The sequence below is a fragment of the Citrus clementina genome, unplaced genomic scaffold, assembly GCF_000493195.1.
Source record: "Citrus clementina cultivar Clemenules unplaced genomic scaffold, Citrus_clementina_v1.0 scaffold_4, whole genome shotgun sequence".
Classification (NCBI taxonomy): domain Eukaryota; kingdom Viridiplantae; phylum Streptophyta; class Magnoliopsida; order Sapindales; family Rutaceae; genus Citrus; species Citrus x clementina.
The window spans coordinates 23,895,242-23,915,280 of record NW_006262274.1 but is presented as its reverse complement, the minus strand read 5'-3'; the positions used below and the strand labels follow the sequence as shown (position 1 = coordinate 23,915,280).

Sequence of the window (20,039 nt, the reverse complement as noted above, 5' to 3'; positions counted from 1 at the left end):
ATCAACCTAGAATTGTACAACTGTTGATGAACTACAAAGATAATCAAAATGTTAACGTTATTTGTTGAGCTTCATTCGTGAACATTACTGACGGCATGTTTAAATCCTTCAGACGCTTGTGATTATACTGGAGATGCGATCCCATTGCTGGGCAAATCAGACCTTCTCAATCATCTAGCGCCAAGGCTCATCATCTCTCTTCTTTAATTTGTATATTGGCTCATTCTTGGTGCCGCTAGTTAACTTGCATATTGGCTCTCCAGAGCATTTAGTCATTCCAAGTAAATCAGCGATCTCCAAATATCAACATTGTCAAATATATATGTGCAGGTACAGTAATCACCACTCCAAAAAGAATACTGATGATCGAGAGCATCCCTAGCCCCTAGTCTCTTTCTTTCTGCTCCCCTTGTGAAAGTTGGTGGCATGGATGCATTTCAAGCATTTCCATTCTAGCTCATGGCAAAAGTTAGGTGTCATTTGAGTAGTGACTGCCACTGGGTAAGTGAGGAATGCTTGGTCAACATTCATATCCTAAATAGACAGCCCATGCCTCATCTTATATAGCTGAGGGTGAGGGGCCGGTGGGGGAAGGGGAAGAGTCATTCTCAAAAAAAGTGCTTCTCAGACTAGAAATATAGAATCATGCACTTTAGTTAATTTTATCAAAACTTGTACATCCATTTGCCATTCATTATCTGATAAGATGATTGATAATAGACTGTCGTAGCATTATGGGTTCGTAAGCAACAATTGATAAGTATGAATGTAAACAAATTTTTTTATTTTTTTTATTTTTAAATCATGAATGTCAATATGAAATCGCGTAACAAGCGTATATATATATTTTGGCAGGCCCCAGCTTCGCAAATAATCGTACTAAAAAAAGGTGTTATTGATTTTAGATGATGGCGACTGGGCCACTTGTGTTTTTGACAACAAACAAAATGATCCCATCTAATCTAATGTCCACCAACGCTTTGCCATCAGCTTTGTGTACCAATCCAACAGGGTTCTGTTTTACTTATACAGTAACTGGAAATATTTGAGATCTTTTTGACCCGTGAATGCTCAACAGTAGAGCTTTGCCGGTTCGTTATCTTATAGATTCTATATTCCTACCAAGTAATTATTTTTACGTAATTCAGTAAAAGATACACGTAGTAAGAATTCAACAATCCAAGTAATTGAAAGTTTCTTCAAACACAAGTCATAGCAAAGAAAATATGACCAATCAAGTCAAACACCCGCTGAATCAAAATATTTTCCAAGCTTGTAAACATTATTATTAGGGAAAAGTACATAGAACCCTCTAATATTTGGGAAAAAGGTCATAAAATTCTCTTACATTTCAAAAAATATATATACAACCCCCATTTTTGTTAGCAAATTTCATTTGTTTTAATAGTAAATTCACTTTTTATTTATAATTACTACTATACCCCTATAATAAATAAATCAATATATTGATCTAAGACATGTCATCAATGACATGTATAATAAAATCTACAACCTTTTATTTAAAACTTAAAATTGAGATATAATTACCTTTTGTCCAAATTATTCACTCTAAATTATGAATATATCATTCTCAACCATAGGATGGTAAAAAATGATGAATAATAGATGAACTTAAAATCCAAGTTATTTTCTTTCAGAGCAAATTAGGCAAAATGAGATATTAAATAGGCTTATATTGGATGAAAGGCAAATTGGGCTAGTGGAAAGTAAAATTGGGGGCTCATTGTGTGAAGTCATATATATTGATTTATTTATTATAGGGATATAATAGTAATTGTAAATTAGAAATAAATTTACTATTTAAAAAAATAAAATTTACTAATAAAAAAGGGGTTATATGTATTTTTTAGAATGTTAAGAGGTTTATGTCCCTTTTTCCCAAACGTTGGGGCGCTCACTCTCATTTTCCCTTATTATTATTTTTGTTAATGAAACTATTATAAATCATATCATCAAAAACCTCAAAGATTATAAGTGAAATGACAAACCTTCCATCCTTACAAAAGAATCTAAACAACCTGAAGTGTTGAAGATCCAGTTTTGATGCATTACGCATAATTAATCTAACTTGGTAATTAATAGAAATAAATCAATCTCAACATTAAGTTGTAAGCCAAAGTATAGGCAATGGTTTCGCCAAAATTAATATCATTCAAATAATTTCCCTTATGAATGCCCAAAGTCATCACAAAAGATAAGTAAAAAATTCACAAACGAAAATAAAAATACAAAAAACAAAAACCACAAGTCACCTCTAGAAAACTTGTATTCATAGAACCTATACAAAGACCACGGCATACATGACATGTACATTTATTTTGAAAAATTATCATATAAGTGGTGATTATATTAAATTCAACTACATATATCATATGTGCATCAATTAGTTGTAATATATCAGAGATATTTTAGAATTTTTTCATTATTAAAGTTGAATCTCCAATACGGTGTATTCTCCCCATCCAGACACTAGTGAAACTTAAAAGAGTTTAAGAAGAAATTAAAAAAAAGAAACATAAAAAATAAGAATGAAAATGAAAAAAAAAAATATGCTACCTTTCCGGTCAGAAGCAGTGGTTGAATTTTAGTGGTAAAGGATGAAAAAATGAAGAGTTTTGTTGGTTGACTTTGTGGGTTGAAGCAGCTGTAAACATTATTAGCATTAAATACCCTACTTTTGTAAATGGAAACTTGTAAAGTGTAACTACTAAAAAAGAATATATAATTATGTCATGCCAGCAAATTTGTATTTATAATTATAAGGATTATTCATCCCATAGAAAGAAGTATACCAGAATTTAATTTTCTCTCATTTTCCAATTGACTATCCAACACATGAACACCTTAAGAAAATATTTGCATTTGACTTCATAGCTTTGTAAGAAAACTAAAGCAAATTCAATAATCAACGTAAGAAGAATTTCTTACTTAATTTCGTCTCGTGTCAAGGAGATCGAAGGCATTTTCTGTTGTCACAATTCACAATCACAAGTCCAAAAACAAATAGAACAGGCCTCACTTTGCGAAAACATGTAATCCAAAGTGTCATTTGATTGAAAAAAAAAAAAAAAAAAAAAAAATTCCAAGCACTTGCGCTGTTGCGCAAACGCGACGCAAAATCTTAGAAGGTGGTGGTGGCATAGAAGGGGAAAAAAAATTTAAAAATAAAATAAAATAAAATCGTTAGGTCTGATTTGATTTTACCTCCATAATTACCAGATCGATCTGAAAGCGGAGAGGGAGGGCGAAACCGTGTAACGAAAGCCCTCTCCCTCTAATTCTCTGTATTTAACTCATCGACGAATTAAATTTCTTGCATTTTTTTTTTTTTTTTGGTGGGTCTCAGAGGAAAAAGAAAAAGAAAAAACATATGATTCTCACGGCATTACCAGTAAGATTATTATTACTACTCCCAATCCTGCTCAGTCTTTGATGCGACGATCGCATGCCCGTACACGGATCAATTCCAACATGGATCCAATCAAGCTCCATACCCGACCCCTTACGAGATCCACCAACCTCTTCTCTCGGAATCCAAAACCCACCAAATCGAATCCCTCCTCGTTCGCAATCCCCATCGCATTAACTGCCACCCTCATCACGCTTATCTCCTGCTATTACGTCTTCATCCACGCCGCTAAACCCTCATTCCCGCCCAGTTCTGTCAAATACGGCGTCCTACTCGACGGGGGCAGCACCGGCACCAGAATCCACGTCTTCAGTTACGACACCGAGACCAATCACTTCGACTTTGATTTGGGCAGCATGAGGCTCAATCCGGGTCTCTCGTCCTATGCGGTTAATCCGACCAATGCGGGGGATTCTTTGAAGGATTTGCTGGATTTTGCCAAGAGGAAAGTCCCCCCCGCGTTTTGGGCCGACACTGAAATTAGGTTAATGGCCACTGCCGGCTTGAGGTTAGTGGATGTTGTGGTTCAGGATAAGATTTTGGATTCTTGTCGACGCGTGCTTAGAGTCTCTGGGTTTAGGTTCGCAGATGATTGGGCAACTGTGATTACGGGTATGTTCCGGACCTTTTGTAATTTGTTGATGATATATTTAGGTTATAATGTGGATGAGGAGGAATTTTGTTTGTACGCGGAATCCTAGCATATTAGAAATGTAAATATAAGCAGCAAGATTATAGCAGGTCTTCGTTATCAATAATGAAAAATCAGACTAGCGTGGTCGTGTTTTGTGTTCTTTTGAGTTTCTTACAATTCTAGAAGCTGAATGTGATTGATTTTACAAATGTATTAGGTTCTGATGAGGGTGTATATGCTTGGATTGTTGCCAACTATGCACTTGGTACGCTTGGAGGTGATCCTTCAGAAACTACTGGGATTATTGAACTTGGTGGTGCCTCTGTTCAGGTTCCTTTTCCCTCTTTCTCCTTTAGGAACTTTCTATAATTTGGAATGGACAACGTTCTTGCCAAATGATATCTGAATCGTTAGTTACAATAACTGGTGTGCTTTTGTTTCAGGTGACATTTGTTTCGGATGAGCCATTGCCTCGGGAGTTTTCACGTACTCTTAAATTTGGGAATGTCACTTACAATCTCTATAGCCACAGTTTTCTTCATTTTGGCCAGGTAACCATTTTCTATATTGCTTCTGTTTCTTTTGGAAGGATCATTTTCATTTTCTTCATTGTTATTAAGTGTTTCTGAGCAGTGAGCTTAGTTAAGTACGCTTTATTACCCTTTTTCATGGATCAACATATATGGTCCACAGGGGTTATTGTCTTTTATGATCTTTAAGTATGCTACTGATGGTTAGATATTGGTGGGTTGGCATGAAAATGGGTTGCGTAGAAGCCTTGACTGCCCCACTGATTAGGCTTAGATGTTTTTTACATTACCTCTTAGTTTGTGCTAGGGAACTGCCAGTTTTAGGCTTTCCACAGGCTTGTGAAAAAAAAAAAAACTTCTTGCATGATAACTCTTGTCTCTGTTGTAATTTCTAATTCAGCGGATGCTGTGAAATTTTCTTTTTCCCTCGGTGAATTGCAAAGAACCAATGTAAAACTGCATTTACTCAAGTTGAACAGATTTTAGTCTTTTGCTGCTTGAATGAACTTGTCTAGTGGGTGAGTAGGCAGATTTCGGTTAGATTTCTTGTTACCACTTCTCTAGCAGTTGTGAACAGTCATACAAATTCATAGTTTTCCTGCTAATATTTCAATTGTCTTTCTGAACTTGGCTATTTTTGGTTAATAGTTTCTGTAACCTGTTTCATTTTGCAGAATGTTGCATTTGAGACATTGAGGGAATCACTTTCTTCAGGAGATTTTAACACAGGTAATTATAGAAGCCTTAGGATTCCGTGTATAGACTTTATAAATTCTAGAACTTGTAAACCATGCCTTAAACTCTGCATCTTAAATGACTTGGGCTGAACTTTATTTAAGTATCCTTCCGAGTCTTGTCTTTTATTAAGACTTAGAGACTTATTTCTGAATCAACCAACAACTCAAATTGGGAAAAGAAAAGGTTTAGATATATTGCTTATCTGCTTTCTTTGTTTAGTGGCTATTGCAATTATTAGGAGGTTGGCGTGATTATTGCAACCATAAGAGCTTAGCACCTCTTTTGCATTCTTCTTTGACCCCAAATGCTTGCTAGTGCATAAAATCTTTCTCTTGTTCTACTATCGAACTGAATTTATTTATTCTTTGATTTAGTTAGTATGGACATCTGCAATTTTTTTGTCTCTGGGAATATGATATTCATTGATCATTGTGTTAATGCAGCTGCAGAGTCACTGCAGAAGGGAACATATATAGATCCTTGTTCTCCTAAAGGGTACTTGCATCGTGTGGAGTCCTCACCAGGTTCTTTGGCTGCAAAGATCGATTTATCTACTCTTCAAGCAGGGGGTAACTTCTCAGAATGTAGATCTGCTGCATTAACACTATTACAAAAGGAAAAAGGTTAAAATTCTCTTAGAGCAATCGAATCATCAGTGCTCAGGTTCTTTTCAGCAGCAGTAATGATTGTCGTCTTTTCTTTTCACTGCAGAGAAATGCTCTTATAAAAGCTGCTATTTGGGTTCAACATTCATGCCCAAGCTTCAGGGAAAATTTTTGGCCACAGAAAATTTCTTCCATACTTCAAAGGTACCCATCTCTCATTTTGATAGGTGAACATTTTTTAGCTTCTTTAGATTTCGGGTTTGAATTATCCTTATCTGGAACCATTTGGAAGAAAGGATTGAGCTGCCATATGACAAATATTGTGCATATAGATGCACTTTTTGCATTATTTATTAACCCTTTTTGTCTATGCTGGTTTCTCCTTCTGCTTGCTTAGTTTTTTGGGTTGCACCAGAGGGCATTTCTTTCTCATCTCCTGATGGCTGGAGAACAATTCTGTGGAGAAGATTGGTCAAAGTTGAAAAAGAAACACCGGTCACTTGATGATGAAGATCTGCTGCGCTATTGTTTCTCATCAGCATATATTGTGGCCTTACTTCACGACAGTCTTGGAATTTCTTTGGATGATGAAAGGTATATCTTTTTTATTAACTTGTTTAGTGTAGCATCATGAACCACACATAATTAATTTCATAACATTTGATTTTAGTCCTAGACAAATCAAACTCTTGATTTGGCCTAGAGAATCATTAACATGGCCCTAGCTTCATTTTTTTTCCTTTTTTCCTGGTCTGGTAAATTGGTGAAACCCAATTGACTTGAATTACATTTGAACAGGATAAGGTTTGCAAACCAGGTGGAAAATATCCCTCTTGATTGGGCATTGGGAGCTTTTATTTTGCAGAGCACGGCTGTCTTGGATGAACTGCATCCTAGCTGGATTTCTACCATAATCAGTGATGACTCGCCCACGCTTCTATCTCTAATTGCCCTTTCAATAATGTTGATGGTCATAGCATGGTCCATATCAAAGTGGAGGAAACCCCAGTTAAAGACAATTTATGATCTAGAAAAGGGGCGATATATAATTAGTCGTGTCAATAGGTGATAGCATTGTAGAGAAGAGATGAATCAATCGGATTGGTTTTGCAGATCAGGAGGGAGCTGAGAGCCACCCATGTAACAGTAATCCCTTAAAAAATAACTTCTATGCTTCCCGAGTCTGCAGCAAAAATCACCCTCGTCAGCAGGGCTACCACTGTCTAAAAGTTAGATTGTATATTGTGGGGCTTCAGCACATATGGTGTAACATTTTTTATTTTTGTGGGAACTAGGGTAGAAAGTTTTAGATTCCCATATTGTAATTTAGTGGAAACATAAATACCAATTTATTGTACCACATGCTTTCTCGTTACGCTGATTGAACGCAGGGAGTCATACTTTGTGCGAGAGCTCAGATGATCTATCAATGACCCCTTTTTTTTTTCTTTTTTTTTTTTAACGTTATGAGAATGATATTGCCGATTTCTTTTTGGCAAAACTTCCGTTACATTAGCTGTACGTTACCAGCTAAAAGATTTAAAATCCTTAGTAAAGTTTATAATTATAAAAAAGTCGATGAGTTTTAAAATTTTGTTTTAAACCCCAAGATGCCTGTAAAAATCTTTGAAATTTCCCAGGAGGGATATTAGCCACCCTTTAGTCAACGTCAATGGCAAATCCCAAAATTCTATCCACATTTTCCCTTATCACGTTTTTGGTTGCATCTCTTCATCTTCTTTTATAAGGTTTTTGCTTGGTTTTCATCTGGCAAAGAAGATTTGATTTTGATTGCATTTGGTCTCATCAAACCAACTTATGACTATTAGAGATATTAAATAGATTTTTATAAATCTCAAAAGAAAGGCAAAGAGAGCAAACCTTGAATAAAATGACGGATTTTGTAAATTACAAAATGTTAAAAACTACATCATCATCAAGTTCTAGTAACTTTGCTATTTGCTTGGAAATTTTTATAGATGATGAAATTTGTTGAACTGCTCCGGTATAAAAACTACGTCATCTTTCATTTAAATTGCATTGATGGTTGGTTGAGATCAATCTAATTGCCCTCTTTGTCGTAACTGTATCTTCGAACTTCAATTTTCTTTAAAAAAAAATTATTTATATTTATACCAAATTTAGTACTAAGTTTCTCAACAATTTTTTTTCTATTTTATCTAATTGAATCTATAACTTGTTTAATCTTACATCTATTGAGTTTTTATTCGTTATATTAATGATCTCTTACTTTAATTTATCTTGATCTTAAACATTGAATTATTTCATTAATTGTTTAACCTTATAAAATTCTTTGCTCATTTGATCTCATAACTTTTTAATTTGTTTTATATTTTCTTCATTGAAATTATTAATCTCTAACATTTTGTTTGCACTTTCTATATAATTTATAGATAAATTTGGGTTTCTTAATTCATTTAATAAATACATCTAAATTCAATTTAATTGATTATTTACTCACATATTTGAATCATTGATCCAATCAAAAAGTTGAAATCTTCCATCTGAAAATCCTTTTTGCCCATAGCTAGAATGTGGTAGCTTATTGGTTTTTATATTTTGTGAAATTTTTAGAAATTTGGGTAATTTATTCAGTGTACCATTTTTCTAATAATTCATAGAATATTTATGATATATAATATCTCTTATAATTCAGGATGCTACATTTAGATTACAAAATCTATGTGAAAGCATTTTATGGTATGTGTGTGTGTGTGTGTGTGTAGAAAAAAATCTAATTTATATCTTAAGAGAGACAAGATTTTATAAATACATGTGCAAATATATATTCAGAATTTGTGCATATATTATGAACATGATAATCATTTAGATCCTTATAAAAATATAGTAAAAACTTTTTAAAAAAATTTAAAAATAAATATAGAAGACTATACAATTATACAAAATCAATGAGGAATTATTTGAAAAAATAAATAAATATGTGATTAAAATAAAATTTTCTTTAAATTATTATTGCACTGGTACCTCGTTTTACGTTAAAATTACTTTCATCCATTAGATTTAAAAAATATAAAAATCAATAATCCATATTTATTGGCTGTTTGTTACAATATTTGTAACATAAGCTTTGCCTTTGTTTTGTATGTGCAAGGTTCTTTTAGTTTCACAGGAAAGCACCATTACTATTCAAATTAATATCTTGTGTGATGTGAACTTATTATTGACTTATTGACAGATGTATAAACTGGTAGCAGATAAAGAAGAAGGAAAAAAGTCAAATTACTGTTTGTTTCTAATTGAATCACATGAAGAAATGAAAAAAACGAGGGGAGAAGAAGAGAGTATTGTAAGCGAAATCACATCCATAGAAAGATCGTTGTTCAATCATGTTCATTTATATTTCTTCGAGATACGTTAAATATAGTAGCAGAATGCCATGAACAGGATCTATCTATAGAGATTTTCTGAGGTACAATGTGCCACCTGCATCGCCAATTCTTCAACTGTAGACTATTGGTAAAAGAAAATCATCCCAATAAAGAGATCGCTGTTCATGGCAATTCGTCCATTTTCTTACTTGGCCTCTGTAAAAATGGATGAATCGCCATGGACACGACCCATTTACAGCAATTTAATAAACAAACCACACACCACTGTCCTTCAGATTTCAACATGAGCACATTTCATTTGACACTGACCATATTTATAGGCCCTTGTACCGGTTGCACTGCTTCAACAATTTTCGGGAGTCTCATTTTGAATAAATATAATTAATTTCTGAATATTCGGGAGGAAATTTAAAGATGCTTTTGATCTTATCTCTTTTCATGCTCACGGATTTTAATTTTACTATCTTCCCGAATTTGCCGGTTATGGGCTGACTGCTGCCTAGGAATATGAGGAAAAACCAGTGGTGCAAATCTTGGTTTTAGTCTTCTAGATATGGGCATTGAATGTTACCATGTATGGTTTTCTTTACAATTACACAAACAAAATCAGTTTCGGACGTTCAAAATTGACCATTTGCCTCCATCTTGTGTTTGCCCTGGCAACATATATTATAACCTTAACGACGTTTCAACTCCTTTCTCACTCATGTAAATGAGGTTCAGACCTTACACATTCGCCATGTTAGATTCTACCAACTCAACAAGTTGGTACTCACTACCTAAGTACCATGTTCATTCACCAATATTGCGTACAAATTTAATTAATAAATAAATATGTGATGTGCTCTCGTTTCTTTGTTTATGATTATCCACTTTATATCTCTAATGCAGTTGTCTATTTAGAGAAATTCTAAAATACATTAGAGATAGTACAATCAATTAATATATATATATATATATGATATGTGTAGTTGAATTTTATATAACCATCAATTGATTGAAATAAATGCACACAATGTCATACCATCGTTTACTTGTTGTATAACTGACATAGTACTTCAAAAGTATTATAAAATTCTTTATCTATTTGAGTCATGATAATAATTAAAATAATAATTAACGCACTCATTTTTTGATTTTTTGAGGATCCAGTCTTGTCGGATCATCAAAATTAATTACAAATAATAATAAAATATCATCATTTTGTATTTATGAGAATCCACAATAACATGGGAATCTCATCGTGTCACTATAATTTTTTTTAAAAAAAAGTATCTTATTTATACATTTATGAGGATGTATTACAACACGTCATTCTTGTCGGATCCTTATAATAAATTTCAAAAAAATAAATTAAAGTACCTTTATTTTTCTATTTATGAGGATCTATTGTAGGATACAATTTTTTTTTTTTTTAATATCAGATATGTACAATCAAATCCCAACATAGTACAAAACTACAAATGTTCAATCAAAGTCCCGCAAACAAAATTTAATGTGTAGAATTGAAGCCATTAATACCAGTATAAGAAATCAAAAAAATACTCTTATAACTAGTAAGGAGCCCTCTATCTTAAGGGTTAAGATGAAGAGGTGTTGACCAACCAATTGAACATTGGATTATTGGATAGGATATAAAATGTTTAGATTAGCATAATGAATAAAAAATTAAATTCTTTTATTGGCCAAAATCTAACAGCAAATTCACTAGAAGACAAATTTCAGATACGCAATGGCATAGATTTGGCCATTAAATGAATTCTACCCAACAAGCCTTAGATTGTGTTGCTAGTTTTCCTCATTGACAGCCGTTAGTTCTGATGAAATTGAACCAAAATTAGAACATTAGTAAGCCTTCTAGGGATCTCCCAGTTGTTTAGATTATTAGACTGAACAACATAAAAAGGCCAAACTTGCTGTAGAAAATGACATTTTTATGATTGCAATTTGCCAGGGAGAACCGCCCCTGGATAGAATAATGTTAATGCCTCAAAATTTATAGCTGCAATCTGCAAAATGGGTCAAAGATTCTAGAATGTATGATTACAAAATGAGTTTTTGGAAGTTGGTACGCTGAACCAACTAAGTGAATTCTGATATTTGAATCTATCAAATATCTAAAAAAATCTACGAAGTGTAAATCTGATAGGAATGTTTTACTCTTAAATTTTAAAGTGTGGAAAAACTTTAAAACCGCAGGCTTAAAACTGTAAACCTTTAAAACCTTGTGATTTTAAATTTTTTTCAGATTTTTCCGCACTTTAAAATTCATGATCAGAAAACTACTAATATATCTGATATGCATAAGTGTGTATTATTTGGGAGAGTAAATGAACCAAACTAAAGATAAATAAATATTTTATCAGAATATTTTTTTTAAACATTATAGGTGTACTACAACTAAAATTAAAATACTTATAAAAAAACAACTAAAATTAAAATATAAATGTACAATTAGTATTCAATATAACACGACATACTAAAACTCAAGGTAAAAATTAAAATCTAAAAATAAAAATAAACTTCAATAACCACTGGAATGATTAATTTGTAAAAATATTTTTTTCCCTAATACTTTACGGACATAAAGCGATGATAGAAATTAGAGGGATTCGATTTAAATTTAAGTGCAAATAGTGATAAAGGTGCAAGAGGGAGGGAAAAACATATATTTTATTATCGAAAAGAACAGTTAATTTACTAAAAGTTAAAAAAAAAAGGCTACATCGATGATAATCGATCGATTTGTTCAAAAGTTCGGTGCCAACTCAAACCCATTTCTTGTTGGTGGGCCCCAACATGAACTGCTCATTTACGCGGCAACTAACGACGAATCTCACTAACTGAAAAAAAAAAGAAAAAGAACAATAACATTAAGGTCCGCAGATGTTTAGAGAAATTACAAATAGAAACATATTTTTACATTATTTTCTTGAAGACGCCTGCCGTGTTTCCATTGGATTATGTTAAAAATCCATTCACGCAATTGATGATTCAATTGTTGCACTCCCAAAACTCTTGAAATAACTAGAGTTATATGACAGTTTTTAAATAGAGAGATATTCATTAATAAGAGATAACAATATATAGGTTATTTTCCCTGTAAAATAATAAGATAAATTAACAATAACAATGACGGTTTTTAGTAAGTATTAGATAAATTTCTTACCTTGTAAAATAACTGGAGATATTCATCCTATAATCTAATGCTTAGTGAATTAACAACAAATAGGTTATTTTCTTTTTATTACTCAAGTTATTGTGAAATAACAAATACGTACCACAAGTATTATACTGTAGCATTTTACCACTGAAAAAATTATAAAATCTTACATTTTATTATTTTTATTAATTGACAAATAAAATATCAATTTTACCCTTACTTTATGGAAAAATTATTTGATATAATGATTAATATTTAATTATCTTTTAATTATTAATTAAAATTAAAAATCATAAATTTGTATGTTATCGATTGAATATAAACTTTATTATTTAGTCTTTGAAATGTATGTATTTATATGCATGCATGCGTGTGTTTGCATATATGTCTATTTGTTAATTATCCTTGTTTGTTAATTTTTATGGATAATTAATACTTTAGATTAAATTGATATTTAATTGAATAAAAAATTATTGTAATAAAAAAATTTTAGGTTACATTTTTATGTAAATATAAACTTTTATTTTATATTTTGGGATGCATTACTGAAAATTATTAGGTTTAATTAAATTTTACGTGTTTTTTTCATAAAATAAGGGTAATTTTTTTTTTATAAGTCTGCTAATGGTTCTAATAGAAAGATAGTAAAATATAATATTTTGTAACTCTTTAGTATTAAAATATTATGGTGTGATACTTGTTGCACCTAATTGTCATTCCTAATTGTCATTTCACAATAATTTAAGTAGTAAAAGAAAAATTACCTTATATAAATATATTATATTAGCAACACTATCATATATAATTTCCTCATTACCCATATAGTTTGAATCTTTGGAATTTTTTTTTGTATATTCATAGTTGATGCAGTGTGTGATATTTGAATCATATACTGATTGTTTAAGAAGGATGGAAACCTTCTAACAGACTAGCTTAGGCCTAAGTTGATTTAGTTATACTAAAAGTTTGATCTTGGCTTGGACTTCCAATCATCTAAACATACTTGAATTTGAAAATTCAACCAAATATATGTAAATTTAACAATACTTTCAAGTCTATATGCAATGAATATTTACAAATCGAATTCTTTAAATGTCAATCCAACATCAAATGTTAATTTAAAGATATATTATTATGCATAATACGCTCACTTTGTTTATTGTCTATGATAGACTTAAGAGTAGAGAACTTGAGATACGAGTTGAAAAATACTAAGTACACTGCTAACAAATCCTTGTGATTTCATTAATGATATTTAACAGAACGGATCCCTCATAACAATAATAAAATACATAATCGTTAGTTATGATTTATTAAAAGTTATGGACATAAACGTTATTACCCTAAAATCCATTGTCTTGGAAGAAGGCCCATCGAGACCAGAGAGTTGACGCTCGACAGCGATCGCATGCGCAATGACGAGGGTGGAGAAGTTTTCCCATAATTAATTAATTTAAAAATAAATGAATATACCAATTATATAGGTTAGGCGACAACCCCCAGGTCATTCACTCGTTGTTTGATCCAAACCGCGTTTCAATCGAACGGAACAAAAGTAAAAAGGATTTGGATAAATTTTAATTTGCTGGCTCCTAAAATTTCTGCTCAAACGAACGAACCTCCGTAATTTTTGCCATTGTCAATGTAAGAATTCATTTAAAAGATTCTAATTTTCAATCATTTAAGTCCTTAGCATTTCCCGTCTCTCATTTTCCTTCTCTGCGGAACCGCCGATCCTCCGCTGCCGCAAGCGGCGCTGGTCGGTCGTTTCTCGGTTACTCGCTTCCCCCTCCCCGCTTTCGTTAATTCCGGCAACGTTGATCAGATTGTTGTTTCTTGTTAACGTTTTGCGTTTGGGTTTTTCTTTTATTTTTGTTTTTTTTTTAATTTTTTTTAAAGTTTCAGTTCTGTTAATTTTTTGTATAGAGGCTTTTTAATAAGAAGAGGGGGAGAGAGAGAGAGAGGATGAGTGATCACGTGGTATTGTACGTTGACCGGCTGATAAGGCCAGAGAGCGTGCAAGAGGAGGGTGATGGGGCGGCGCGTGAGACGAGTGGTGGTGTGTTGGAGGATGAAGCGGGACCGTCGTGTTCGGCGGGAAATGACGTGGACGATGAGAAAGTTGGCGAGGATGAACCGTTGCTTCAAGTGGGTGAATGTCGCATTTGCCAAGAGGAGGATTCTATCAATAATTTGGAGACTCCTTGTGCTTGTAGTGGCAGTCTCAAGGTATTGTCATTGGTATATCATATCTGTGTTTGAGTTCTTGCTTTACATTCGATCTTTCTATTTCTTTGTCGATGATGTTCTATGCTTTCTTCCGAACCGCTGGCTTGTTTTCTTTTGTCTTTTGGATGGAATGGAATTAGTCGAACTGCGCAATCGATAGATTGGTGCTATTAGGCCTGTGATTTATTATTTGTTCTAGTGAAATTCATTGTCAATTGTTTGATTTGTTATTATTGATAATGTTTGCATCATAAACAATCCTGTTTCTCGGCTTCCTGCTGTTCTGCATACACACTGGACTTTTATTGAAGCTAACATTTAGGTTCCATGATTCCCAAGTAATTTTCCTTTCCGTTTCTCGTTCTTTTAACATTCAGACTCTTATTCTTTTATATGCTTCCTATATATATTTACTGGTTGTACATTTTACCCAGTATGCTCATCGAAAGTGTGTTCAGCATTGGTGCAATGAGAAAGGAGACATTACTTGTGAGATTTGTCATCAGGTATGCTCATGGGTTTCAGTTTTCATTGTTCCAACTATGTATCCTATATTCCTATGTCTCATATGCACTTTCGACGTTGTTTTATATTACTTTGACTATGGGAATATTTATCATCTTCTTCTTATCTTCTTTCTAATTTACATTGCACTGGCAGCTAAATACCATTTGAATACTTGGTTTGATACATGCCATAATATAAGGATGCGATGCAATGCAGCATTGAGTTGACTTTAACATCTCTTCTATGTCCTAGTACTTCTCTGAATGGACTCTAGTTGTACTAGTCTATCTAATCAATTAAGTACCCTTCCCATTGCTCTTATGTACTTCTCCTCATGAAATCTTAAGAAATGGATTTTACCCATCTTTTTTTTCTGATTATGGTTTAAATTAAACCAGATGTCAATATATACTCATATTGCTGTAGTTTATTCTCTGTTGGAGTTTTGAAATTATTTATAAAGAAACTTGATCATGAAATTTGGCATTTTTTATGCATGTGTAGCAATACAAACCAAATTATACTGCACCACCTCCACCTCGTTTGGAAGAAACTGCCATTGAAATTGGGTAAGGAAAGTTTTCTTTGTTTATTGTGTTTTTTCTATTGCCAGTAGTTGTTGTTACTTGTTGAACATTGTGTTGATATATGCATTATTGATTATCAAATTTGATATACCTGAGAAAAGTTGATATAGATTAATAAGAGTTGATAATCTGGATAATCTACTTGAAATTGGCATTATCACAGTGTTGTAACAATTTCTTTTGGTTAATTTGCTCGTGTTTTCAGTGGAGGCTGGACAATCTCTGGTACTCCTTTGGACTTGCGTGATCCTCGTCTCTTGGCCATTGCTGAGGCAGAACGTCAATTTCTGGAAGCTGAGTATGATGAGTATGATGCTTCAAATGCCAGTGGATCTGCATTTTGCCGTTCAGCTGCTCTGATTGTAATGTCTTGACTCATTAACCTTCTACACCTCTATGTCCACAAGTGCAAAACCACATTCCATATACATAGTAAAATGTGTAGTGTTTTGGTTTCTTAAAAATGCATAGTTTTCAGGTATCTCAAGTGCTGAGAATATAAGCCCTGTATGAAGATAGTTTTTCATGGAATTTTCTCTTTTGTAAATAGAAGAAAAGTTGCATGATTGCAATGATGGGATGAACCTTTGGCTACTAGGTGTATGGTTAATTCAATTGTAATTTTCCCTTCTAACAAAAAGATAAATAAATTCCCATCATTCAGACGACAGAAAATGAAATCTGATTATAAGCTTCATCAATTTGCTTGACAGTTAATGGCTCTTTTGCTCTTGCGGCATGCATTGGCCATCCCAGATGCTGATGGAGAAGATGACGTGTCTACTTTTTTCTCTGTAAGAAGAATTTGGCTTTCATTTCACCCTATAGCATCACTATGCTATTCTGTAGTATTTAATCTTACGGTTAAACCAAGCTCATCATCTTGTTGATTCTCTGCAGCTTTTCTTGCTTCGAGCTGCCGGATTTCTTCTTCCCTGCTACATCATGGCTTGGGCCATTAATATTTTGCAGCGTCGAAGACAAAGACAGGTTATTTTCTTATTGTTCTTGCCTCTTCACTGGTTTCTTCTCAACATTGGCTTTTCTGGTGAAATTCATTTTCTTTTTCTGATAAATAAACATCTTTTAAGAACATTACATTCTAACATTTCTTTTGGGTGTACATCAAAGAACTTTAAGCTACCACTAACAAGTAACAAGTTGGGGGAGAAAATGCAAACATTACATTATAGAGTTTGTTTTGTGATCCATTAGGGGATGTTTGCTGAAGTTAGTACCATAATTTGGTGTAACAGGAGGCTGCTGCATTGGCCGCAACACAAGTTGCATTTGTGCTACAATCTGGACAACGAAGGGGTCTGCAGTTTACCATAGCATCGGGATCTAACCTTACCGCAACTCAGCCTCAGGAACCTGTTTGAGAAGCCTGCATATTCACATTGTTTCATTGATTCTGTCTTAAACAGATACGGGGTAAGTGACCGAGCTAACAAAAGGATTATTTAAAAGAAATCTGCTACTACCAAATAACAGGAGTTGAGCAAGGTTACATTTGTATTAAAATTTATATTAGTGACCTATCAAAGAAACCAAATGATGCACTTCAGCTTTTGAGACATTTTGTTTCATTTGTTTTATCCATGTGAAAATGAAGTTCTCTATGCTTAATATCAGTCGTTCAGTAAAGAGGGTTAAAATCTAAACTCAGTTGCCTTGTTAAATTCTATATTTGTAGTCGGCCGTACATGTAAATAAGTGATGTGATTGACGATTTTTTCATGTTGATATCAGGTTCATGTTTTAGCTTCAGTAATCTGAAAGCTTTCAGGTTGTTTGCCTCCTGTCGAATTACATTGAATTGTAATGCTGGGTTCTTTAGTAAATGTAGCTTTGAATTCGTAATTTGTTTGACAAAATAGAAGTCTCATCATAATCCCATTTCTCTTTGATTTTAGATCGATTTTAGTGAATTTTAAATTGATACCACCCGACCAACTTTAGTCATCTGCTTATAGAAACATTTGTTCTGACCCTTGAATGTGTGAAGAAGAGCCGTTTCCATAATTTTTCAACTAGACAAGATTTAGCAGTCATTTCTTCCTCAGAATTTTTTTTAAAAAATAATAATAATTTGTTGGAGGATGCTTTGCAGCGTGAAGATCATTTGCATATTAAATGGCAAAGCATATATTCTCATTCTCACATAGTTACGTTGTGATCTACAAGACAAGAACAATCTTAAAGTAGAACAAGGTAAGCATCATCCTTTAACGTAAGTTTGGTAACATTCTGATTGCAGCTCTCACTTTTGTCTTCCCTTTGGAGCATTAACAATTTTAAGAGGGACCCTCTGCAAATCAAATGTTATTATTTTGACCAAGAAAGTATAAAAACAAACGTCAATTAGTCATCCTAAATTCTTTTTTATTATGGCCCAAAAAAAATTAAAAAAAAAAAAGCAGCTTGTGCCGAAGAATAAAACTTTCCAAGCCGCCTAGATGCAGAGGTTTTTCCCATACCCTAAAATGCAGTATGCAATCTCGCAGATGATGTTATTTTCACAATTTACTTTTAAGCCAACCAAAATATGGGTTTTATGGAAATGAAATCTACAATTTAAATAAATAAATAAATAAAACAGAGAATAGTTTCAAAAACAGGTATACGAAATTACGAACTGTGAAAATTACAAACTCAGATTGCTTTATCTTCTTTAACTTGCTTTGTGACTCTTAAAACTTCTGAGGCCGCAGATTTAAATGAAAGTACCAAAAAGTCACAACTTTAAGACCAACCTCGAGAATCGACAAAGCCATAAAATACAATTTGCTACATTTTCTGTTTTTGTTATTGTCTTGCTTCTGTGCTCATAATGATAAAGAACGAGGGTGGGCACTGGGTATGGTATGGCCCAATTAAGATTCTAATGGTAACTTTGACAGAGGAGCAGGCGTATCTAATCAAGTACAGTTAATTTAACCTTAAAATAGTACGAACCGTACCAATCTAAGCAACCATCCCCTACCAGGTCCCACGTTATATTCACCTGTCTCAACATTTTAGAGGCTTCGAGCAGTAAGCTGGTACGGCAATGGAGGACTGGAAGCAAGAATGAAATAATTGAGATATGATGGAAAGATACTTCATTATGATTCTTTAGAATATATATGATCCGGTGTTAAGGATGAATACAGATTTAATTACGTAGCGGCAATAAATTCGACAACATCAAAAAATTGAACTATCTAAATTTCTATGTATGAGGTTTAGTTCTTTGGAGTCATGCCCACAAAAAAGTACCTAAGTAAATGCGTATGCATCTGCATAACATGAATACATGCGCACATCCAACTTGTATTTAAGAAGAAAATATAATATGTATAAAAGAAAATCAAGGCATGAAACCAAAGCTGGAATTTAACGAATAGAAAGCAACAACACAAGTAACACTAATACTTCAAATGGAGGATAAAAAGCAGAGAATTGCATATTTTAAATGTTCAATCTAAAGGTTCTACTACTTGGGGTGTGACCAGTCATCATGTACCTTCACCCAAAGGCACCATCAAATGCCATCATCTAGTATTTGGGGGGGGGGGAAAAGTGAGAATATATGCTTTAGAATGTTCCTAGTTGCATGTGATGTTACCATATTATATATTAACAACAGTAAAATAAAGAGAGGGAAATAAAGGAAAAGATGAACTTCAATAAATGAGAAAAATAAAAATTACAAACGAGAAGAGAAAGTGGGCCATCTCTGAATCATTGAACAGGGATTAAGAGTTTGGCAATCCAAAGAAGAGCAGAGTAAAGCATAAAGAAACACATTTAGCACAAGAAACCAAGAGCTGTTAGTTTAGTTGCATAGGGAAGAGAGCTTAGAATTCTAAAGTGGAGAGATCTTAGAATGGCATAAAGCAAGTGTTTGTTTCTTTTGGGGGCTGCTGATCTATTACTTAGTCTTTTCCTTCCCAAATTGATTCTTTATATGACTTGCTTGCCACTGTAGCAATCTAGTTGTTATCAAGTGGTCCTAGTCCATGGCTTTTGACTGCCTCATCACTACCATTCAAAAGAAACAAAAACTTCCTTTTCTTAATAACAAAGAAACGAAAATTTACTAGAATACCCAGAAGAGAAACTTTCATTTCATATTACCATGTGGGCAAAATTTGCATCCGAATACATCAATCCTGCAGTGAACGAAGCTCAAGATGTATAGACCTTAGGGAAAATAAAATAATCTTAAAACAAGCTTTAATCAAGCTGAGTATGACAATT

The 20,039-nt window shown here is 33.2% G+C and overlaps 2 protein-coding genes across 2 annotated transcripts; both read left to right on the top strand.

Moving 5' to 3' along the window:
- Positions 1 to 2,854: 2,854 nt before the first annotated feature.
- LOC18044035 (probable apyrase 6) lies at positions 2,855 to 7,403 on the top strand. The gene is made up of 8 exons (XM_006438631.2): positions 2,855 to 4,042; positions 4,282 to 4,394; positions 4,508 to 4,615; positions 5,269 to 5,323; positions 5,776 to 5,955; positions 6,044 to 6,141; positions 6,335 to 6,531; positions 6,736 to 7,403. Exons 1-8 carry the CDS (start codon positions 3,454 to 3,456, stop codon positions 7,004 to 7,006), a joined length of 1,611 nt encoding a protein of 536 aa, XP_006438694.1. The 5' UTR covers positions 2,855 to 3,453; the 3' UTR covers positions 7,007 to 7,403.
- A 6,533-nt stretch (positions 7,404 to 13,936) lies between these two features.
- Positions 13,937 to 17,582, top strand: LOC18044033. The gene is made up of 8 exons (XM_006438630.2): positions 13,937 to 14,115; positions 14,398 to 14,700; positions 15,135 to 15,206; positions 15,712 to 15,776; positions 16,000 to 16,156; positions 16,508 to 16,588; positions 16,695 to 16,784; positions 17,051 to 17,582. The coding sequence occupies exons 2-8, from the start codon at positions 14,437 to 14,439 to the stop codon at positions 17,174 to 17,176; spliced, it is 855 nt and encodes a 284-aa protein (XP_006438693.1). The 5' UTR covers positions 13,937 to 14,115; positions 14,398 to 14,436; the 3' UTR covers positions 17,177 to 17,582.
- The last annotated feature ends 2,457 nt before the right edge of the window (positions 17,583 to 20,039 follow it).

Bases quoted from the DNA above. Each gene is read 5' to 3' on its own strand.
- LOC18044035 (XM_006438631.2), top strand. From the start codon at position 3,454: ATGCGACGATCGCATGCCCGTACACGGATCAATTCCAACATGGATCCA. The intron at 4,395-4,507 runs GTTCCTTTTCCC...CTTTTGTTTCAG, and splicing joins TTGGTGGTGCCTCTGTTCAG to GTGACATTTGTTTCGGATGA. The intron at 6,142-6,334 runs GTACCCATCTCT...CTGCTTGCTTAG, and splicing joins ATTTCTTCCATACTTCAAAG to TTTTTTGGGTTGCACCAGAG.
- LOC18044033 (XM_006438630.2), top strand. From the start codon at position 14,437: ATGAGTGATCACGTGGTATTGTACGTTGACCGGCTGATAAGGCCAGAG. The intron at 15,207-15,711 runs GTATGCTCATGG...ATGCATGTGTAG, and splicing joins CTTGTGAGATTTGTCATCAG to CAATACAAACCAAATTATAC. The intron at 16,157-16,507 runs GTAATGTCTTGA...TTTGCTTGACAG, and splicing joins GCCGTTCAGCTGCTCTGATT to TTAATGGCTCTTTTGCTCTT.